This window comes from Bos indicus, chromosome 4 (assembly GCF_029378745.1).
Source record: "Bos indicus isolate NIAB-ARS_2022 breed Sahiwal x Tharparkar chromosome 4, NIAB-ARS_B.indTharparkar_mat_pri_1.0, whole genome shotgun sequence".
Taxonomy (NCBI): Eukaryota; Metazoa; Chordata; class Mammalia; order Artiodactyla; family Bovidae; genus Bos; species Bos indicus.
The window spans coordinates 92,227,352-92,251,331 of NC_091763.1; the positions used below are offsets into that span (position 1 = coordinate 92,227,352).

At 45.2% G+C, this 23,980-nt stretch overlaps 1 protein-coding gene across 1 annotated transcript in view; it reads left to right on the forward strand.

Annotated features, from left to right (window-relative positions):
* The first annotated feature begins 359 nt into the window (after positions 1-359).
* The window catches only part of SND1 (staphylococcal nuclease and tudor domain containing 1), a 422,258-nt gene continuing 398,637 nt past the window's right edge, over positions 360-23,980 (forward strand). Inside the window, exon 1 of the mRNA XM_070787306.1 lies at positions 360-656. Coding sequence (XP_070643407.1) covers positions 579-656 — 78 coding nt within the window. The 5' untranslated portion in view covers positions 360-578. The remainder of the gene's footprint in view (positions 657-23,980) is intronic.

Here is a 23,980-nt window from a genome sequence, read left to right on the forward strand (position 1 = left end):
TGACGTCCACGTGGGCTCCCCAGCCGCCCGCGGGGCGGGGCGTAATGGGCGGGGCCAGGCCGGAGGGCGAACCTGACCCCGCCCCTGGGGCTCCCAGGGCCCACTGCGCCCCGCGGCCAGATGCTGACGTGTCCTTTCCTTCCCACTACACCTCCCGACACTACCTACTACCACTGCCCCGGAAGTCCCGCCTCATACTTAGCCCATCACTGCAAATCAGCTCTTTCAGCGCTTCCTGAAGCGCTCGACCGGTTTTGAGACTAAGGGGCGGGGCTCCGCAAGCAGAGTGCCTATTGGCTTGGGGTCCGGCGGGTTCTGGGCTCTAATTGGCCGGAGGGCGGTGGCGCTCTGGCACGCTTGCGCGGCGAGTAGAACGTGTGGCGGTGGTGGAGATCGCGTCTCTTTCGCTCCCAGTGCTGCTGCTGCTCCAGTGAGCGCCCAGCGCGTCCGTCCCGTCCATCGCCCACAGCTGGTCGCCCGCCCGCTCCTCTCCGCGGCGGCCTCTCACCAACATCGACACCCACATTGACACGTCCTAGCGGGCCACCGCCTTAATCGCTGGTTTTCCATCGCTACACATGGCCTCCTCCGCGCAGAGCGGCGGCTCCTCCGGGGGACCCGCGGTCCCCACCGTGCAACGGGGCATCGTCAAGATGGTGAGAGCGGGGCCCGGGACACCGATCCCACTGGCCGCCACCGTGCGGGAGTCTGGCGTTGGCTCCTTCCCCTACCGACAGCTTGCAGTGTCTCCCAGATCCTCTTTCCTCTGCCCCTTCCTCACTTTCACCCGATCTCGGAATCCCCTCCCTAGACGCAAGTCGACACGGACTCCCCTTCGGTACTTTGCCTCCGGGACAGCCTGGCATTAGGGGGTCACAGTGATTTCCGTGATCGCGGGACTCAAGTCTCCTGGCTTTTTACCGGGACAGATCGATTACTGATTAGTTAACGGGGATTTGTTGGTATCAGTCCTCCGATTCACCGTCCTTCAGTCCATTTTGGCATATGCTGAGTAGTTTGCAGTTTTTCGTAGATCCTAACGTCCGCTCTTCCATGGAACTCTTGGAGTACTTGGCCTTCTTGAAGCTGTTGTTTCCACCGACGCTCAGTTACGCCAAGTTTTCTCGCTCTCTGGCCCTCATTTCCCGTCTTTTTCCCTCCACCTCTTGCGTCAAGTCAGTAGTCCTGAGAGCTCTTCGTATCCGTGCTCCCCCTCTCTTTGGCTCTCAGAGCCTGAGGCTGGTAGGAATCTTTGCTATCCTTGTTGTTCCCTCACTACGGATGAGACAACTTTGAAGAGGACAAGTGACTTGCCTAAGGTCACATGGTGGTTTGGGTTGGAGCCAGGACTGGAGCCTAAATGTTCTGATTCCCAGCCCCCTGCTGTTACTGTAAATTCTGCCTGATTATAAATTCTGCCCTCACCCTCTACATCCTTGAATGGTGAATTAAAAACCTTGCAAGTTTCATTAAAAATTAACCCCCGTCATAATTTTGTAATATAAATTCTCTTGATCAATTGTCCCCTCTGTTGGCCTCCCCTCAACATTCCCCGGGATTGGAAACTGACATTTTTTCGTTGTTACCAGAATTTCTGGTTGTGATGGCCACAGGCTTGTAGATTTCCTTTCAGGCCGCAATTCTGACTTTTCCATCTGGTAATATTCTTTATGACACTTTGTCCCAAAGCTCTGCAGCCTTTTATAGTTGTAGAAAGTTTGAAAAACATTCTGTTTTCTTGGCTCATTGTCTGTCACAGGATTGTAATGTTTCTCAGCTTATGCATGAATTAGATTTCAAGATTTTTTGTCCCCCCTGATATTCACATAGTCACTTCTTAGGCAGTATTCTGCTTCCAACTGAGATTCTTAGGCTTTTCAGTAGTGCGTTTCCCTCTTATTTATACCTAAAGGGAGAGTCAGAATTTATCAGAAATTGAGTGAGGAGGGAATTTCCAGGGTCCACATAGTTTCACCTCTCTGAAATATTGACCTGACCTATGAAAGCGTTATCCTGAAGTGGCTCCTCTTAAATTAGCTTTGCCATTTGCACTTATCTTCCCTTCACTGTAGGGACAGAGCAGTGCTCGGTGGTCTGGTAGTGGGATGGCCAGCACCGAGTGAATCTCGTCCGAGTTTTGTTTCTTTGCTAAGTCTTGAATTTTTCTTAAAGGCCCCTCTTACTTGTAGAGTGGGAGTGGAAAGGGGCTGACTATATTTTTGCTTCTACAAATGCTGGAAGTTTCCAGGGCATTTGGATTCCAATGGGGTGACCATACCTGTCTGCAGATTACCCCCATGGATACTGAATATCAACAGTAACTTGTTTATTAAGGCTCATGTCTTGTGCTGAGTTTTCTTTTTGTGTTATCTCATTTATAGTACTGAACAAGTGGATAGGATCATTGGCTACATTTTTACAGATATGTAATCTGAGGTTTCAAAAGAATAGTTTACCCCAGGACAGGTACTTTTTAATCGGTAATGAGAGGCAGAGCTGGGACTTGAACCCAGACCCTGTTGGCCAAAGCACAGGCTTTTCAAAACATTCGTGGTTCGATGACTCTGACTCCAGGCAATGATTTTAACAGAGGACAGGGCCAGTGATGCATGGCCACAAAATTGCAGGAAAGTGAAGCTGACTGTAATTGAGCCTAGGAGAGATTAGATGTTACTCCTGTCTTGTCTGGGAGCTGCTGTTGCAGTAAGTGACTTTATTTGGTGCTTATGGTCCTTACCATAAGCAAAGGAATGTGGTGTGGAAGACACATTAGGGTGGGAGCAGGCTTTGAAGAAGGTGTTAAGAGTTGCCTGTACTGCTGTTTTTCTGTTTTCAAGCTGCAAAGGGGTGGGTGGGTGAGTTCCAGGCAGAGATTAGGGGAGGGAAGCCGGGTGAAGTGCAGAGCCACTGGCAGATTTGTGCCAGGCTTCGAAGCCTGTCTGGAATGAAAAATTGACCCCTGGCAAATGGCTGTGTGTGAAGCTCTTCTGCTTAGCGAAGTTGTATTTTCCTGGAGAGTAATTGTTTCCAGTGGTACCAGGAGCTGCTTCGTAAGAACTCTGCAAGGGAAGATGGAGCTCTATGACAGAGGGAGGTGAGGAGGAAATAGTTTGATGACTAGGAAAAGAGTAATTATCAGTGACTGCTTTTCTGCCTTTGGGTTGAGGGGCAGAAACTGACCAACCAGACTTGGGCCTTTCAGGCTGAGCCCTCCAGTTTTGTCTGGACTCAGGCTGAGCTGAAGGTCCGAAGTGGTCTTGGATTGAAGTTTGCTGCAATGAAGAGGAATACTCATTCTTCCTCTTTTGGGTAAAGAATGGGTTATAAGGTGATGGAAGCTGCATGTTTCTTCTGGTCTCTGCCTTGCCATCTTAGGAAGTCCTGTGTTCCTTTTTATAAGGTTGAAGCAGAAAGAACTTGGGACTCAAGTAGTAAAAAAATGTTTGCATTTGACCAATTTTTAAAAATGATGGTAGGGGCTGTGTCTGCTGTTGACAGTAGGAGCCAAGGGACAGAGTTGGTTCTGGAATATATTGGAGGAAGTGGGCAGTGGGTTGACACAATCATTGTGAGGCTCTTCTGTTACTGAGAAAGCAGTGAGGATGATGGAAAAGCTGAAGGTGGATTTATATATTTTTTGAGTTGGGATAAGACTGGCAAGTGTGTGGGCAGGTGAAATAGAACCTGGGAAAGTAAATGTCTGTGTCACATCAGATCTTTTCTCGAAACCCTGGAGCATTCTATCTCTGGGTTTCTTGGGTAATTTGCTAGACTTTCTTTAGCTGTCTCAGAATATTGTCAGCCCATGTTAAATAGAGGTTGGGAGAAGTCTCTGGGGTAGTGAATGTGAAATTCAGTCACCCCACTTAGCAGCTACTTAGAGATGGCAGTTTTCTCTGGTTTTGCTGATCCCATTTATTTCTGTCTTGGGGGACAGAGCCCTTTTTGAAGTCTTTAACTCTCCTATCTTATGTCTGCATGTGTTTTCAAGAAGGAGCGCACAGCAGAGTGAATCTGCTGCAGTTCTTGAATCTTCAGTGCTCATCAGAAGCAGCCATGGCAGCAGCCTATCTCATCCTCTTTATGGTGTGGAAGGCCAAATCCCAATTCCCATTTCACCCCATCCCGTTTGAAAGGGGAAGGAATCCCTCTGTTAATCTTTAGCGTTATGGTTAGAACAATGATCCTCACTAGATGACTTAAGTCCCGGGGCACCTAAAGAAGGAGATGGCTGTAACTTCCTCCCCTAACAGGAATTGTGCTGCCAGCTGTTGGGAAGCCGGCTGTAGGCTTTCTGGTGAGGAGGTTAGTGGGAATTTCTCCAGTGTACAGCTTGTAGGAATTGCTCTCTGTAATTTAGATCATTACAGCTAAGTGTTTCTAGATTTCTGAGCTAAGAAGTATGTGTCTTCAGAGCATAGTGAGGACAGAGTAGTAGTCTGCTGATCTGTTCCTTCTTCCTATGTGCGCTTAGCTCAGGCAGACTGTGAAAGAAAAACACCTTTCCTAAGCTACTTAAAATACCCTTATTCTACCACTCAAAGGGACAAGGTAGGTAAATAACAGTATTTTACTAGGGCCATTTGCAAAGATTCCCAGGTGGCTTAGTGATAAAGAATCTGCCTGCCAATGCATGAGACACAGATTCGATTGCTGGGTTGGGAAGATACCCTGGAGAAGGAAATGGCCACCCACTCCAGTATTCTTGCCTGGGAAATCCCATGGACAGAGGAGCCTGGTGGGCTACAGTCCGTGGTATCACAAACAGTTGGACACAACTTAGTGACTGAGCACACATTTGCAAAGCAGTAGGTGGAATAGGATGGAAGACTTTTCCCTCTAGTCTTAAAATTGTCTACCTCCCAGCAGGTGAGCATGAGTGAGTGAGTGAAAGTCGCTCAGTCATGTCCGACTCTTTGTGACCCCATGGACTGTACAGTCCATGGAATTCTCCAGGCTGGAATCCTGGAGTGGGTAGCCTTTCCCTTCTCCAGGGGATCTTCCCAACCCAAGGATCCAGCCCAGGTCTGCCGCATTGCAGGTGGATTCTTTACCAGCTGAGCCACAAGGGAAGCCTGCAGGTTAGCATGGTAGCTTTCAATCAAAATTGTAAATAAAAGAGCACTAAATTTTTGGTCTGTCTTAAAGACTTCCTGTCATTTTTCCAGTTTGAAAAAGAAGCATACATTTGGCTCTAGTCAGGCTAACAGTGGCCACTGCCATGTACTAATGATAGAGATGATGAGCAATCATATTTCCTTTCTCCAACGAGTTTTATTGATCATCTGTGTCAAGCACTGCCTGTGTATTGGAGAAACAGTGGTGAGAAAGTAAATCATATCCCTGCCCTTCCAGTTTATGGAGGAGACAGACAAGTACATAAGAAATAAGCATATGAGAGCGATTTCCAGTAGGGGAATGGGACTGAGTAGTCGGGAGTAAGGGAAGGGGTGGCTCATTTAGATTGGAGGGCTTCCTTCAGCTGAGGTCTGATGGACATGAAAGAACCAGACACAGAGGAAGAGTTCCTGGCAGAGGGAATAGCGTGTGCAAAGATCGTAGATATCCATTGGTGATTTGATTATCTTCAGAATATTTACAGTAGCTTTTCAATTTCTTGAAGTTCAGTGTTCCACATACATGGTATGGGTTTAACCTGAGCTGTTAATGTACATGTTTTAGGGTAAGAAAAGGCAGAAAGGCAGCAGAGGTGGTGGTGGTTCTGGTCTCCTGGTGAGATAAATTGTTGTTTCATCACTCAGTCGTGTCTGACTCTTGTGACCACATGGACTGTAGCCTGCCAGGGAAGCCCTGGTCAGATCAGTAGCAGACATTAAGTCTACAGGATAAATATAATTGATAGGAGACTGATTTAAAACAAAATGCTTGCTCTTGGTCATGTTTCTTACAGGGCCACGACCAGGGTTCTTTGACTTCCTACCAGCCAATCGTGTATTCCTGAGGTCACCACCTTTCAGTAAATAGGACCTAGATGAGAAGATAAATGCTAAGAACAGGCTCAACAAGAGTTGCATAGCATCTAGAACCTGATGAAGTTTATGCTTCTGGCATCATTTTATTACTACTTGGAATGTAGTAGCTCTGGCCTCTGGCAACACTTTTAACCTAGCAAGCTTTAGGTAATAGCGATGTTGAAAAGCAGAGTAGCATGCTTCAGAGCTCAAAGTAATGGTCAGGAAGGAAGGGCTCATGCAGGGTTGGGGACTCCTGAGGCTGGGTTGTTCTCAGTGCTGGTAATAAGGAGGCAAATGATTTCCTGCATCTATGCCCAGTTTACTTGGAGAATGAAATTGGGGAAATACGTGAATATTTTAGTTTTCATTTGTTAAGTTCAAAAGAGAAAATTGCCAGGTGTTTGAATGCAGTTAAGGAGTCTCTATTGGAGAAGGAAATGGCAACCCACTCCAGTGTTCTTGCCTGGAGAATCCCAGGGATGGGGGAGCCTGGCGGGCTACAGTCCATAGGGTCGCACAGAGTCGGACATGACTGAAGTGACTTAGCATGCATGCATTTGAGGAGGAACTAAGGCCTGTTGTGAAACTCACTTATCAGCATGGGCCATCAAGCCAGCTGACAGGTATGATTCTAGCAGTGGTTACAGCAGTAGATAGCCTTTGGAACCTGATGTTTAGATTTTATTTCATTTCTTCAAGGAAAAGAATAGCTGAAGATTTTAGGAAATTCTTTGCCTTATCAGGGGCAAGGAATGAAGTAAAGGGATTCAGTTCTTACTGGGCTTATGTAGCTTTTTCTCCTATTTCTTTGGAGATAGATACCTACCCAGGTGTTTGTGTTTTTGTTTTTTTTTTTTGGCTGCGCCAGGTTTTAGTTGTGCACACAGGATCTTTTTTTTTAATACTTTATTTATTTATGGTTGTGCTGGGTCTGTCTTTGTTGCTACGCAGGCTTTTCTCTAGTTGTGGAGAGTAGGGGTTACTCTCTAGTTGTTGTGTGCAGCCTTCTCATTTCGGTGGCTTCTCTCGTTATGGAGCACTGGCTGTAGGGCGTGTGGGCTTTGTACTTGCAGCACGTGGGCTCTGTAGTTGTGGCTTCCAGGCTTTGGAGCACAGGCTCAAAATAGTTGTGGTGCACAGGCTTAGTTGCTCCTCGGCGTGTGGAATCTTCCCAGAGCAGGGATCGAACCTGTGTTTTCTGCATTGGCAGGTGGATTCTTTACCACTGAGCTATCAGGGACAGTCACACACAGGATCTTTAATTGCAGCTGTTAGTCGCTCAGTCGTGTCTGACTGTTTTCGACCCCATGGACGGTAGCCCACCAGGCTACTCTGTCCATGGGATTCTCCAGACAAGAATACTGGATTTCCTTCTCCAGGAGATCTTCCCAACCCAGGGTTTGAACCCAGGCTTCCTGCGTTCCATGCAGATTCTTTACCGTCTGAGCTACCAGGGAAGCCCTTAGTTGCAGCATGGGAAATCTTTATTTGCAGCATGTGAGATCTAGTTCCCTGAGCAAGGATGGAACCCCTGGCCCCCTGCATTGGGAGTGTGGAGTCTTAGCTACTAGACCGCAAGGGAAGTCCCAACACCTAGTTTTTTTGTTTTCGTTTTTTCCCCACCCAGTTTCTGTTGCTGTTCCTCTCTTGGGAGACCGACATATGCTGTGTTCTTAAGGCAGAAATTGATACAGAATCACAGGTTGTGCACATTGATGCAGATGGAGTGCTGTGGGGTTTCACTTACTTTCAGTGAGACTCGGTATGATAAATTAATGTTATGTTTTTCTCACTTAGCTCTAATATTTAGGGGAATAAAAAGAACAGTGGTTTCAGTTGGCATTTTTTTAAAAATTAGGAAGTTAAGCGACTTACAGGAAAAATAAACCTAATGACAATTTAGATGTTGTTTTTGAGATGTTCAGTCTCTGATATAAACTGGGCTGGCACAAATTTTCTCCATTTATGTGCTTATGGTGACTTTAAGGCTCTCTTTCCCCTCTTTATGAGGTGCTTCAAATTCTCTTTATGTGGGCAGTAGTCTGCTATGGTCTGGTAACACCAACCTCGTGTGTAATAAGGGGAATTGAGGAGATTGGGGATCTGTGGTTCAAGTTAATAAAGCCCATATATTGGATTGGCCAAAAAGTTCGTTTGGGTTTCCCATGGCAGTTTACAGATAAACCTGAACAAACTTTTTGGCCAACCCAGTATTAACATTGTCTCTGGAAAGTAGCCTGGTGGAGAAGAGAGGTCATCACCCTGGGATTCAGGGGACACAGTTCTAGGCCAGCTGCTGCTGGTCTCGCTCTGGGCACTGTGGGGTAAGGTAGTACACCTTTCAGGCTTTTTCTTTTTTTCTTAAATGAAGTGGTTGGACTCTGAAGCTCCTTGCAGTCCCCAAAGGCTGCAGTTGTATCAGAAACCCTATATTACATGTCTTTCAGGCATGAATCAAAGCTGAGGAATCGCATACCTTCTGCTAGTCTTCACTTTGAATTGATGCTTACCTTGCGGGAGACATTTTCTGTTCCCACTGCTTGTTTTATTTTTATTTTCTGAGAAGGTAGTTTAGTCGAAATATGATTTTCTAGTGTGGAAGAGCAGAATTAGAATTTGAATTAGACTAAATGACCAGTTACTGGAGTGGCTGGAGAGTGGGTAGAATTGGACCAGGGAAGTTCCTGGCTTCAGCAGTGGTGTTAGGATAGACTAGTGGGAGTGGTTGCTTGGGACCCAGAGGAATGTGGTTCTAGTCGGTTTTACTAACGCAGTCTCACCTCTGCTTCTGAACAACCTGCCGTTCTCCTGGGGCAGCAGGTCTAGACCTGAGAGAGGTGGGGATGATGAAGGCACTCTGGGAGCATAAACTCTGGGAGAGTTGATCCTGGCTTTTGTCTGAGTGAGTCTGGCGGGAGCTTGGGGCTTGGTCGGGTTCTGAGCTCTGGTTTTCAGGCTCTGAGGCCAAAGCCTCTTCCTTTAGATTATTCTCATTGCCCTGCAGATCTTCCCCACTTCTGTTTAATGTGTAAGTATAGGAATCATCTAAATCTATTCTTGGTAGTTCCTCACAGGGTTTCTTTTCTTTTGAGTTTATTTTTTATTGTAAGCTTTCCTAGATTCTTTTCTGGGAGGAGATTTTGAGAGAGAGAGTTCCTAAGAGCCCAGTGATTTTCTAAACACATCCTTGCCTCAGGACCACCTGGAAGGTCATTCTGAGCCACTGAATTAGAATCTGCCCATGCGGCCTGGAGATCCATATTTTTAAAAAGCCACTCCTAGGTGGCTTTCTCTCCTAAGAGGGACCCTTTGGGATCGATCCAGGGGCTGGCATTCGAGACCCATTGATCTTATTTAATTCCTGTGCTGTATGTAGTTGAAGGGTCAGGACATAAATGCAAAAGGAGTGTATGCTTTTGGGGCCAGTGCACCGGAATTGTATATGAGGGGAGATAGTAGCTTCTTTTTTTCTTTTTAGCACTTATCTCGATGGCTCCCAGAACACTTTGCATTGCTTTTAATCTGTAGCTCAATATTGGGCTGATGTCCCCAGGAGTCCATTTACAGTGACTCTGAGAGCTTATTCCTAGGTCAGAACTGACAGCTGAGAAGTTGTTTAATGTGCCTGATTTAGGCCATATGCTCATTTTAACACTCATCTGCCACTTTTCCTTCTATTTGCGTAGATTCCCCAGATCTTCCTATAATTTGGCACCAGTACCTTGGCACGTTATTACTGTGGAAGTCTTTTGTGTCATCCACAAGCATGAAGAGTCTCTGTTCCTCACTTTCTGCCCTTTTAATCCTACAGAACCACACACGTGGGCTTTTTGATGTGTCTGTTTAGATCCATCCTGTTTCTTGTTTATAAGCCCCTTTCTTAACAAGACCACCACCAGTAAAACCCCAAATGATCTCTTTGGTGGTCTTGGTCTTTAGTTTTTATTCCACTGGCTTGCCAAATACGGAGATAAAATTTTCCTATCGTTCTCAAGCCTTTGAAGGCCTGAGGATGAAGGGTCACGTTTGCAGTCCCTTGGTGGCCTTTCCTTCTCTTGACCAGCTTTTCTAGTTCATCCCAGAAATCCTTCCAAATGCTCAGGTGAGTGCCATCCAGTGTTAGTCATTTACAGTTGTCGATGTTTAAAATTTGGACTTAATGCTTGCTCTTAAGACTTCAAACAGTACAGAACTATGTAAAGTTGAATGCAAAAATCTTCCTCCCTCTACCCTCCTTATGAATTTTCTCCCATTCATTCTCATCCCTGTAAGTAAATGTACTTTGCAGTTTTTTTATGCAGATTTATACACCCCCCCATTTTTTTTTTAAAGAAACAGAAATGAGGTTATAATCAGTTCTGTAACTTCCTTTTTAAAATTAATTGTCAAAACTACTTTTCAGTGTCATGATTATACGTCTGTCTCATTCTTCAGTGTTTGAGGAGTGTTCCGTGGTTTGGGTGTATTTACTTACCCATTTTTTTCTCTGTTGATATGTCAACATTCTTTGATACATCTCTGTGTTCTTGTGTTAGCATTTCCCTAAGACAGATTCCTGGAGTACACTTCATGTTTTTGGTGGCTGCAGGGGGTCTTTATTTAGACTTTACCTTTTTATATCCTACATGGATCATCTTAGATTCGACTGAGGGCAGAATGCAAGAATACTGGAATAGGTAGCCATTCCCTTCGCCAGGGGATCTTCCCAGGAATCTCACCCAGGTCTCCTGCATTGCCGGCAGATTCTTTACGGTCTGAGCCACCAGGGAAGCCCAGCAATCTCCTTACACTAATTAATCGTTTCACAATTAGTAGTCTACTTCCCCAGTCAGTACCCTTGAAAACCACTGTCTTCCCCAGTGGAGGGCAGGGTTCAGCCCCTGGGGATCATTAAATCACCATTGTTTAATTGCTTCAAGGCCCCCCAGGGGTTTTAAGGTCTTGAACTTAGAGGAGAGTCGGCTCTGAGGGCTCTAGCCTTGTCTACTCTCTCTGGGTTCTAGAAAGCTCCCTCGCTAAGAAGTGTGCCACTGCTCAGCTGCAGATGACAGGAGGTCAGAGGCAAGGTCCTGTGAGAGGCCTGACTTTTCCCCCCTGCAGACTGGTATTAATGCATAGCTCTTCCTCTTTCTTTTTTTCTACTTGGATTAGAAGGTGGGGGTGGTAGTGGTGGTGAATCTGACCACATCCTGCTCGGAGAAACCCAGCCATTTTTTCGAGTTGTTCAGAGGCTGAACCGGGGCCAGCTGATTTCAACCCCGGAAAGGGTTTACCTCCAGTTTCCTGGGTGTCAGGTGTGCATGTGCCCCTTGTGTTTTTAGCGTATCCGAACACTGCCTCTACTTTTTTTTAGTTTGAAAATCTTTGGGACAGTCAGTTGTCTTTAAAAATCGTCGTATTATTTTAAAAGGAAATGGTTTCACCAATGAAAATGGGAAACCAGTATAACTTGCTAGCTACTGCTTACTAGAAAGCACCTTCAGAAAAACCCCACAATGAAAACAAAATAGCGAGTGTTATTAAATTCTAACTAGGTACAGCATTTTGCAGAAGACTGTGTAACAGGTGGTAGAGATGTGCTGAAGGCTTCCTGCCTCTAAACTGAAACTGCATTTAATGGGAGGGATTGAAAGAGAATTGAAAAGAAGACAAGAGACAGCTCTTATTTACATATGAATATTAAATGTTGGTACACACAGGGATCATATACTACGGAAACCAGTTTTTCTTGTTTTGTTTTTTAAACAAGCCCACACTTTTGAAAACGGACACATAAATTGTCTCTGGAGACAGAACCGAACTGATTTTCTGGGGTGGCTGTGCTCACGTCATTAGTGTCACAGACTACTGGCCCCAATACCTTGGGCAAGTCACTGACCCTTTACCTTCCAGCTTTGCCTGTAAATGAGCAGTGCTCGCCTCGTGGGATTCTTGCTGATAAGATGAAAGAAGGCGGTATTCAGACCATTGGCTGGAGTTGTTCCCAGCTCAGACAAGGGTAGAAATGGAACCGACGGAGGCAACATGAGGGCAAGAGTGGCACCCGCCAAGTTTTGTAATGTAGTTATTTAGTTGCTAAGTCGTGTTCGACTCTGTGACCCCATGGACTGGGCACACCAGGCTCCTCTGTCCTTCACTATCTCCTGGTGTTGCTCAAATTCATGTCCATTGAGTTGGTGATGCTATCTAATCATCTCATCTTCGGCCACCCCCAGTTTGAAAGACTGGCTCTAATTTTAAGATCATATTTTTTCTATTATTATTGGTATTTTTTGACTGAAATGTCCTTTATTTTATAAACAATGTGATGGCATTTGCTTTCTTTCATGTCCTTGGCACAAATAAGAAATGGATAATATATCAGTCCCTAATTTTGGCTTAGCAGAAAGGTGTGCACCAGTAAATGTCTAACCTTCTGAGCTTTGGAGGCATTGTTCATTTAACTGTTAGGAAAGCTTAAACAGATTTAAGTAGTGCCTGGAAAAGCGCAGTTGTGTGTGTGAATACTAGGTGGAGTTCAGTGGCAGAGGTGAGGCTAGTCAGGCAGAAATGCATCTGGCAAAATGTTTAACTCCTTTGGCTCCTGCCCTCTCCTCCCCGCGACCCCCTAGCTTCTGGTACTTCAGAAATGGGCTGCATTCCATCTCTACCCCACCCTCCCTTCTAAATGATCAAAACAATATATTTAGGAAAAATTTGCCACTATAATATAAAACATTCCATTTTCTTTGTGCCAACGTGGACTAGGTAATCCAAATTTGTCTGAGCATTTTCTGGTCCTCTTTTGGAGACTGGGAGAGAAGAACCGTGTATGTAGAATCAGCATAAATTTGTAATTTGCAAGGAACAGCGCCTTACCTGGCCTCCCACCTTTGTAAGGACAGGGCAACTTACATCCCAGTTTGCCCGGGGCTGTTGTCTTGGCATGACTGTCAGTAACACCCTACTTTCACTCTCACAGTGTCCCAATTTGAGTGATAAAACGTATGTTTAGTGGATTTGGTTAAGAAGGGTCAAGTCTGGGGGAAATACTGGGTTGGCATAGTTCAGAGAGGACAGAATAAACTGAGGGGAGATGGTTCCATAAATTGCTGGGATGATGGCCTAAGGTGTGGGGTGTCTCCAGGCTTCTTTGAAGCACAGGCAGCTTCGGTTTGAGACCAGGCTTTGCACCTGATTCTGGGTAAAGCTTTTTAGGCTGTTGAGATATTAGGTGTCTGTCTCATTGAAATGCTGTTTAATAGAGGCAGGTAACCATGTTTTATGGTGGAAGGGGGAACTCATGAAGTGAAACACTGAAGCTTTTCTTGGAGAATGGATGGGTTGGAAAAATCAGATGTCATATTTCAGGTCAGTTTCTTTGCTTTAAACCTCTTTTCTGTGGAGATGGTGAAAGTGACAAGTCTTGACAGAGGCAGAGAAATAAAACGGGGGAGATAAAAGACAGCTGAAATGAGTAGGTCCAGGTGGGTATACTCAGATGTTCCTGAAGGCAGCTGCAAGCAACCTGCAGTCAAGGTACCAGTTGAAGGCAACGTGCCTAAAGGCCTGTTGGAAGTTTGTGGTAGAGAAAGAAATGAGAAGCGAGATGTTTAAGTCTGTTTCCAGTCTCTAGAATGCAGTGCTACAAACTTTTAAACTAGGAATTCTGTGCTAGGAGAGGGCATTGCTTTATATACAGCCTTTAATACCAGGGGCATTTTTATTTTTGGCAACCACCCAAAACAGTGACTTACTTTGCCAAATGTAATTTATCTGCTTACCTAATAGGACTGTCCCAGGTCTTCATGGAAAGTAGGGCATTTCTTCCTTCCGTTCCTTTCCCCTGTGTGTAGGTGAATGAGAGGGGAGACCTGGGTCCTGGGGCCCCGCTGAGCTCTCTTATTCTAGGTGCAGTAATTGCTTGTGTTATTACTCCTGGCAGGTGAGCCCTTTCGAAGCCCAGAAGCCAGGAGGCTGCCTCTGTTACTTAAAAGCCGAGTTATCTTATTAAACTCCTCTCTTATGAGAGCTTTAGACTCTCCCGAGACCTCCCACAGGCTCTCCATGGGGTCCAGGCCTGGCTCCCGGTTCAGCCCTCCTGCCCACATGTTAGTCATCTCCCTGCCAGCAAGTCACACAGCCAGGCGGCTAGGCTGCTGGCTAGGCTGCTCGGCTTCCATTGAATTCTTTGTCGTCCCCGGATTGGTGCTCCTAATGAGCATACCTCCTTTACTCTCATGTTGTAAGAAAATGTACTTCTTTGATTATCAACAGGAGAAGCAGAAAACCAGTGTAGAGAGAACAGTAAACTTGTGACTCAGATTATCTGAGTAACAACAGGGAAAATTGGGTTTTTGAAAGGAATTGATAGCACAGGGCTAAACAGTAAAGATGCCCCAGGAGTCTGAGCTGTCCAGCAACTTGCTCGTGAAATTTCTGTGCTTTATGTGTGAAAGACGTTCATTTATTTGGTAATACATTGGAAAGAGTGTGCACTGCCCCCTCCCACCCTCAGAAAAATAGGGTGAAAGGAATCACAGAGTTGGGCTTTAGTGACAGTGTAGGGTAAGTAAAATATTACCGCATTCTTTTTTTTGGCCTTGCTGTGTAGCTTGCGGTATCTTAGTTTGCTGGCTAGGGATCAAACTCATGCTCCCTGCATTGGAAGCACAGAATCTTAACACCGGATGGCCAGGGACGTCTCTATTATTGGTATTTTCAATGAAAATGGAGGGACAGTCTCTCCTGGGCAGTAATTGTAAGTAAATTCCAGATCGTGGCCAAATGGCCTTCTGTTTCACTTCTTGAAGAGGTGTGCAAATCTGTGCATTATGGTGGAGGATGGGGTGGGCTGGGGCCCCAGCATATAGTGGGTAAGGAAGGACTCCTTGTCTTGTAATCTTCAGCTGTGTTAGGTGATAAGGGACTTCATCACACACTCAGACGGATTTTAATAGTAAGGAGAATTCTAGGATGGAACATTAATTTAGCAATAAAGGACTCTGGTAGATTTGTGACATCCATTTCTTTATTTTGACATCTCAAATTGACTATCAACATTTCAAATAGGAAAAGTTTCCAGAGAAATTTGGACAATAAAATGGGAAAATTAACACCTTTCATGGGTAGCATAGAAGTTACCTGACTTCCCCAAGTTCTACAGCCAGCCCTGCACATAAGCCAAAATAAATGTATTAGCTATTCTTATGAAATGGTTCATTCTGAACAGTATTGGGTATTATGCTCGATAACCTAGCATCCCTGTTGCTGTCAGTTGTAAGAAAAAAATGCACGTGGCTTTATGGAAGTAAAACCCAAGGAGCAGTAAAGGCAATAATCTTTATTTCTCTAGGATGTTGCAAGAACTCTGATGTTCATTCATTTAGCTGTATCTGGCGCAGGTCTCCTGCCCCCGTTTTAATCATGGGATTGTGGTTTGCTAGTTTGTATACTGTACTTATTGCTCAGTGATGGCAGTGCTGTGAGGAGGAGAAAGAAGAGATGACATCAGCTATGGCCATTGAGGCTGGGAAAGCAGTAGCTGTGCCCCCTCCTGTTTATTCATTCATTCATTCATTCATTCGGCTGTGCCAGGTCTTAGTTGCTGCCCTTGGGGTCTTCAATCTTTTTGCAGCATGTGGAATCTTCTTGTTGTGGTATGTGGGATCTAGTTCCCCAGCCAGGGATTGAACCTGTGCCCCCTGCACTGGGAGCTCAGAGTCTTTGCTTCTGGACTTCCAAGGAAGCCCCTCTCCTTTCTGAATCAGGAATCGTGGCTACACTTCTCTCCTTCTTCTGAGCACTGGAGTTGAGGAGAAGCAAAGAGAGCAAAAAGGTGGGGCAGGCTGGACGCAGAGAGCCTGTTAACTGAGTAGTGCCTGGAATGCACCCTCTCACCTAACAACCCGAGTTTCACCTCCGTTCATCTCTGTGGGTGGGAGGAAAGGTCTTTGTCATCAGAATACTTTTTCTTGAGCTTCCTTCACAGAAGACTTGTCTTTGGGGAGTTGCCTCCCATACCAGCAGTGCCAGCACATGGATTCAAAAGAAATAAGACCTTCAACCTTCGTCTCACATTTTCATAGCAGTTCTGAAACGCAGAGTTGGGCGGGTATGTAAAGTGTATCTGAACCAAAAAAGGCATTGGTGATTTGAAACCCATGAGTAGGCTAAGGCCAGTGACCCTAGAAGTGTGTAATGAAGCATTTATGAAAACAATTGGTGACTTTTTAAAGTGCTTTAAAATTTCTCATAGTCACAAACCAAATCTTTGGACTAGGGTTCCAGTCTGCTATTGTTTGGTAAATGGTGTTACAGACTGCGATGTAGAAAATATTCAGAAGACATATCCTTGGAATTTTTAGCCCCATTCATGACAGGCACATGAATATTTCTAATACTTGTTGCACAAACAGTGCTTAGAACAGATCTTTACATCAAAGTCATAGAATCTAGAATTTGCTGTTTTCAGTGGCTGCATTGTGTTCTAACGGGGGGTCTGCCTGGGGAAGTGGAGTGGATTCTCAGCCCCTTGGACAGCGCCGGGAGCTGCCTTGATGGTTTTTGTCTTCTTCACTGAGCACTTGCTACCCTGTCAGTGTGTTGTTTGCCTCTGCTAATATTTCTCTGTGAGCTGCTTCTCTGGAGATGAAGTGAAAACATGTTACTCTCACTGCCATCAGCTTAGGCACTTAGATATGTTTTTATTACCCTGGTATTTGGATATTGGCTTTGGGATGTAAGCCTATCAAGAGATTTTTGTCTGTTAAACAAGAATAAATAAAAGAACCATTGAGAAGATAATCCTAGAAGAGATGACAACATTGGTTCGTAGTATCTCTTTGCAACAAGTAGGAAAAGACTGAAGAAAGTGGGAGGACAATTGAATGTTAATTGGGAGATTTCTCAATGTGGTCTTGGATATAGATTTGAGTGGTTTCTGTTGACAATAGACCTGTTAGCTCACAGGAAATAATCGAGTGGTTGGAAATGAGTTAGGTAAAACATTCTGAAAGGTGATAACAAGGGAAATTTGACATCTCATAATAAGAGGGCTGATGAAGAAAGCGGGTTGTTATCCCGGAGGAAACACGAATTTTCTTAGGGGAGAATGAAATAATGCTGAAGACTGCTGGAGTTGCCTGAGAGAGGGCAGAGAGAGAAGCGTGGACTAAGTATTGAACACTGGGAGGGGAGAATCTTTGAACGGAGGAGTAGGTGAGGACATGCTTGCCTGTAGGTCTTCCAGGGCATGGAGTGGGGGTGGTTCCCTGGAGGGCCTTGGAGAACTTTTGGTCTACCTGTTGTCATTTGGCAGAGAAACAGGAAAAACACTCTTGAGTGCTGTGCATGCTTTCAAGAGCTTGGCTCTCATTAGCTTCAACAGAAATCCACTAAGCTATGAGCTGCTTAAGGACAAGGACTGTGTTTTAATTGTTTTTGTCCCTTCTTTCCAAAGTCTAGCACTTGATACTTGTGCTTGATACATACTGGGACCATTCATTTATTCAGGAAAAAACACTTACTGAATGCTTACTTTGTCTCTGGTCTTGTTCTGGGCTCCAGGGCTACTGTGGTGAACAAGATAGATGGAGTCCTTGCCCAGAGAGAGCTTGCACAGAGGAGTGGAAAACTGCTACTGAACAATTCATTATGCTATTTAATGTGGTGGTGAATTCTATGGGAGAGAAATACAGAGGCTCAGAGCATATACAAGCATCTAGCTGACATCGTCTGGGGAAGGCCTCTCTGAATAAAAAGTTTAAGCCAAATTTGCTGGAGGACCTGTCTGAGCCAGGCAGATTCCCCAGGCAGAGTGGAGAATAAAGGGGTGGTGGTGGTGGATTAACCTTGTGTGAACCCATCACCCAAGGATCTTGTTAAAACAGATTCTGAATCAGGAGGTTCAGGTAGGGTCTGAGCCTGCGGTATCAACAAGCTCTCAGGTGATTGCTGGTCTGTGAGTGCCTTCAGGAGCCTTCTGTGCATCTTCTTTCTCCCCCTTCATTGTTACAGTTGAAAGATGATGGGATTCAGCTGGGTCAGCATCCTCCCCTCCCCAAGCCCCCCACTCCCCCTGATCTGTAGCCATGTTGGCTGCAGTGATGTAACTTTTCAGTATACTCAAAGCATAGTTGATTAGCTGTAGAGACTTATTGTTCCTGCCCTATCCCTGTGCTGGCTGAAAGTACTCCTCTACTCCCCTGGCATCTCAATCCTGATAGCCTGCATTGTAGAGAAGGCCAGAGGTGTGGCGGGCAGGAGGAGGAAATTAGGATTTGGTAAGGACAAGAGAAAATAAAATCTAAACTCAGGATCTGGTGTCTTGCAAATTAACACATTTCTCTTGGTATTTCTCAAAACATCTTTCCCTGTGTTTCTAGGCTAGAGAGAGGGACCCAGGCATCGTTTTTGACAATCAGATTCTTTTTTGATAATAAAGAAGGCCAACTCCCTGGGGAAAGAGATTACCATCAAGATTACAAGATTTTAAACCAAAAATACTTTGGCCACCTGATGCGAATACCCAGCTCATTGGAAAAGACCCCGATGCTGGGAAAGATTGAGGGCAGGAGAAGAAGGGGGTGACAGAGGGTGAGATGGTTGGATGACATCACTTACTGACTGAGCAACAAACCAAAAATATGTATGGTGCTCTTGCCTCTGAGAGAATGTTCATAGTTACTCTAATTCTGAATGTTCACACATTGTATCTCAAAACTTTTGAGACGTTAGGGGGTTTTCAGCTTTTCTGAATGTAAAACCTAATTAGATCACACATGCGGGTTTTTCAAATCCCCACTGGATAAACTTACACTGGAAGTAAAAGGGCGTCTTCCTAAAATTCAAGATCCTTCTTGGGGGCCATAGCCTTTTTGAACTGTGTGCTCAGAGGTTGGAATTCTGTGATTGGAACATGTCTAGCATTTTATTTCATTTGGGAGAGAAACATGAAGCGATGATGAATGGATCATGGGAAGATACTGTCCTTGCAACAAAATAATAGTTTTATCACTGAACTGAACTTGGGTCTGCTTTACACACGGCAAAGCCAGTTTACTGACACTGGGTTGTGGTGAAGTACAGTGTTTATTGGGCTTCCCTGGTGGCTCAGAGGTTAACGCGTCTGCCTGGAATGCGGGAGGCCTGGGTTCGATCCCTGGGTCAGGAAGATCCTCTGGAGAAGGAAATGGCAACCCACTCCAGTACTCTTGCCTGGAGAATCCCATGAAGGGTGGAGCCTGGTGGGCTACAGTCCATGGGGTTGCAAAGAGTCAGACACGACTGACTTCACTTTCACTTTCACAGTGTTTATTTGTTGGGTGCCAAACAAGATTGCTTGTGCTCAAAACACCTGAATTCTTTGATGGCTGCCAGGAAATGAATTTTTTTTTAATTGGAGTATATTTGGTTTACAGCATTGTATTGTTTTCAGGTGTAGAGTGAAGTGAATCTGTTACATTGATGGATACATCCACTCTTTGGATTCTTTTCCCATATAGGCTGTTACAGAGTATTGAATAGAGTTCCCTGTACTCTACAGTAGGTCCTTAATAGTTACCTATTTTATGTATAGTAGTGTTTATCTGAACCCACTCCAGTGTTCTTGCCTGGAGAATCCCAGGGATTGGGGAGCCTGGTGGGCTGCCATCTATGGCATCGCACAGAGTTGGACACGACTGAAGCGACTTAGCAGCAGCAGTGTGTATCTGTCAATCCCAATCCCTCCCTCATTTGGGGTGAGGGCTCATGGCCTATGACTTTCTTCTAATTGATTGGTGGTGAGGTAACAGGGTGATGTGAGTCTCGACCATTGACCCTCTGGTGACAGTCTACAGCCTGTAGTCACCATACTTGACCCGAGTAAGGGTCTTAGCTTCTGCAGAACTACTCAGAGATAAGTGTTGGGTGTATCACTTTTATGTTCAGATGATCACTTTTATTTTCTTCTTCTTGTTCAGTCGCTCAGTCTTGTCCGACTCTTTGTGACTCCGTGAACTGCAGCACTCCAGGCTTCCCTGTCCTTCAGAGACACAGCACATGTTTGTATATATTATCCCTGGAGGAGGAACTAGAACTCTGTTTTATCACTGAACTGTTGCCGTTACTTTTCCTACTTAACACTTTTTTTCATTTCTGCACCCCCTCACTTCCCTAATGAGTAACTGCTGGTGCCTGCTGTTTGGAACTCTGGAAGGCCTAGGAGACTGCTTTTGTGAAGGCCGTACAGAGTCCTGCTCAGTTTCAGTTTGACTTTCATTCTGTAAGTTGTGTGTGCAGAGGGAGTGGAGCAAGAGCGATTTTCAGAACCACCAAGGAGATCTAGTTCTCTCTGGTCATTGAGACTCTAAAGTGGCCGGTAGTATGGTTTCCACTTTTGAAAAAGGTGTTGCAATTTTAATTTAACATAATCTCAAAAAAGTTGTAAGAACAGTGCAAGTGACTCTTGTGGCCCTTTCACCCTGGTTGCCATATCCTCTTTGTATTTATAACATACAGTCATCATTCATGGTAGTTGTGTTCTATTAGGGATTTCTGCAGTGGCTCAGTGGTAAAGAATCCGCCTGCAATGCAGGAGCTCAGGAGAGGGTTCAACCCCTGTGTCAGGAAGATCCTCTGGAGGAGGGCACAACAACCCACTCCAGTATTCTTGCCTGGAGAATCCCGTGGACAGAGGACCCTGCCGGGCTACAGTCCATGGGTCTCAAAGAGTCGGACACGACTGAGGTGACTTAGCATGCACGCACATGTGCATGTTGCATCAAGTCACAAGTACTAAATTAGTGAATTTCGAACCATTGCTTCTGTGAGAAATACTGAGTTAGTTCCTATGAGCCTCTGGTCACTACATTTTCATCAAGTGATAGATACATGATCTTGTGTTGGGCTTCCCTGATAGCTCAGTTGGTAAAGAATCTGCCTGCAGTGGAAGAGACCCTGGTTTGATTCCTGGGTTGGGAAGATCCCCTGGAGAAGGGATAGGCTACCCACTCCAGTATTCTTGGGCTTCCCTTGTGGCTCAGCTGGTAAAGAATCTGCCTGCAGTATGGGAGACCTGGGTTCGATCTCTGGGTTAGGAAGATCCCCTGGAGAAGGGAAAGGCTACCCACTCCAGGATTCTGGCCTGGAGAATTCCATGGACTGTATCGTCCATGGGGTTGCAAAGAGTTGGACACAACTGAGCAACTTTCACTTTCACTTTTATTGTATGCTTCTGTTTAAAGTCCTCTTACTTAATATGTAGTGTTGATTCATTAACACTGAATATATGAGCAACAACACTGTGACTTGTGCCTGAACGAAAATTGTCTAATATTTTCTCTGTGAGGCACATCACAACAACTTTCTTTGTGCCTAGGGAGACTTCAGGACCCTGATGCCTGTGAGCCATTTTAAACAGCAAGATCACCACGCAAAAGCCCTGATGACTGCAGTAATTTTCCTTTAGCTTTATTTATTTTTTTTTTTTTTCACTTTAAAAAAAATTTTTATTTTATATTAGAAGTATAGTCGATCAACATTGCTGTGATAGTTTCAGGTAGACAGCAAAGGGATTCAGCCGTACATATACATGTATCCATTCTTCCCCAAACCCCCTCTCATCCAGGTTGCCACATAACATTGAGCAGAGCTCCCTGTGCTTTACAGTAAGTCCTCATTGGTTATCCATTTTAAATATTCTGTTCACTTTTTTAGAATGACTGATGACACATCACCCCCATTCTGATCTTTCTATTCTTCAAGATCTTCTTTCGGAAGACAGCAATATTATTTAGAGACTGTCTTATCAAAGTGGTCCAGGACTTAGGAAGCATCCTAAAATTCATTATACATATTTTTTTAATTTTAAGAAATTTTTAGATTTCTCTAGAGTGGTCTTTTCTGATTCCCACCCATAGCTTTTTCTTTTCTTTTCTTTTTTTAACATTTTCCTGTTAGAGACTCTCAAAATAAACAAGTATTGAGGGAGGTGTGATAGAATCCCTGAGATGTGCTTCATTCCTGGCCTTACCCCAGACGCACTGCAGCCGTGCCCAAGGCTGCCAACACGGCTGAATGACATGTCATACACACTGTCCATGGCCTGTCCTGTCAGCCAATGCCAAAAGCTGCTTTGATTAATTTTATTTTTAAATGCAATTGCTGTGTGGGTGGAGCATAGATCCTGCCTCTGCAAGTTTGGAGTAGGGCACATAATCTGTCTCTTTCACCTCTTTGTCCACCTGCAAAACTGGTATGGCAATAAGATTTGTCTTTCCACATTGATATATAGTAAGACATAAACTATCCAGGACCACTAATAGTTTGACCATGAAAAAGTGCCATGCGAACAGCTCAAAATGATGTTTTTTGGCTGTGTACTGAGTCCCCAGCCCCAGCCTTTAATAATTGTATAAGCAACAAACACAGATTCATCTTAGTGCTGCTGCTGCTAAGTTGCTTCAGTCGTGTCCGACTCTGTGCAACCCCATAGAAGGCAGCCAACCAGGCTCCCCCGTCTCTGGGATTCTCCAGGCAAGAACACTGGAGTGGGTTGCCATTTCCTTCTCCATCCTTTAGCTTTAACAGTCTGAGTACTTGACCCTAAACATTTGGTTGAGGGGTCAAATCCTGTGATGCTCAGATGATCACTTTTATGTTCTTCTTGTTCAGTCTCTCAGTTGTGTCCGACTCTTTGTGACTCCATGGACTGCAGCACACCAGGCTTCCCTGTCCTTCACCATCTCCCGTGCTTAGTCGCTCAGTCGTGTCTGACTCTTTGCGACCCCATGGACTGTATCCCGCAAGGCTCCTCTGTCCATGGGGATACTCCAGGCAAGAATACCGGAGCGGGTTGCCATGCCCTCCTCCAGGGGATCTTCCCAATCCAGGGATCAAACCCAGGTCTCCCACATTGCAGGTGGCTTCTTAACTGTCTGAGCCACCAGGGAGCTCACCATCTCCGAGTTTTCTCAAACTCATTCCATTGAGTCCGTGATGTCATCTAACCATCTCATCCTCTGTTGCCCCCTTCTCCTCCTGCCCTTGATCTTTCCCAGCATCAAGGTCTTTTCCAATGAATCTGTTCTTTGCATCAGGTGGCCAGAGTATTGGAGCTTGGAGTCAGTTAATTTTTGGTTCTTCCTTTGCTTATTTTCACACGTGATGGTTACTCTGAAAAACTTGACAGCTGGAATGAATTTTTTGGGAATGACACTTTGCCTCTGCCTGCCACATAGTTCCTGCTGAGTTCTGATTTCTGAGTGATTCTGGTTCCTCGAGCACAGTGGAGCTCAGCGTAGGTGGTGAGGACTTGGCTCTGTAAAGGATCATTGTGGGGTTTCTGGCTTCTAGGAACCTGAGCCAGTTCCTTCCCGGTGAGGCTTTCTTTGTGCAAGTTACAGGCTTGGTGTTTTGCATGTATCACCACTTTTTTGATGCATAATTCTCATAGCAAATGTTTAGTATTTGTGGTTTATTAGAAAGTACACTGGGAAAGGTTGTGTTCTAGTCCTGATGTACTACAGTTTTTTCATCTGTAAAATGAGTGCCTGCCATGCAGAGCATTGGAAGGGTGTAGAGGGGTGGACAGTAGAGAGGGAAGGGAAGAGAGACCACTGTGCCCTTATTTCTTGAGTATCTGCTAGGTGTCAGCTGCTGTAAGGCATCTCAATAACACAACCTGCAGAGAAGGTGGTGGTATTGTCCTCACATACAGATGAGGGATTATCACAGTGTTTTACTTAAGACTGTCTGATTTCACAGTCATGGTCACGTGAGGCTGTAATTGTCAAGAGAGCTTTTTCACGTTTGAAGCTCACTGTGGCTCAGTGGTGGAGAAGGAAATGGCAACCCACTCCAGTGTTCTTGCCTGGAGAATCCCATGGACAGAGAAGCCTGGTAGGCTGCAGTCCATGGGGTTGCACAGAGTCGGACACGACTGAAGCGACATGGCGGTGGTGGCTCAGTGGTTAAAAAAAAAGAAAAAACCCGTCTGCCAATGCAGGAGACACAGGTTCGATCCCTGGGTCAAGAAGATCCCC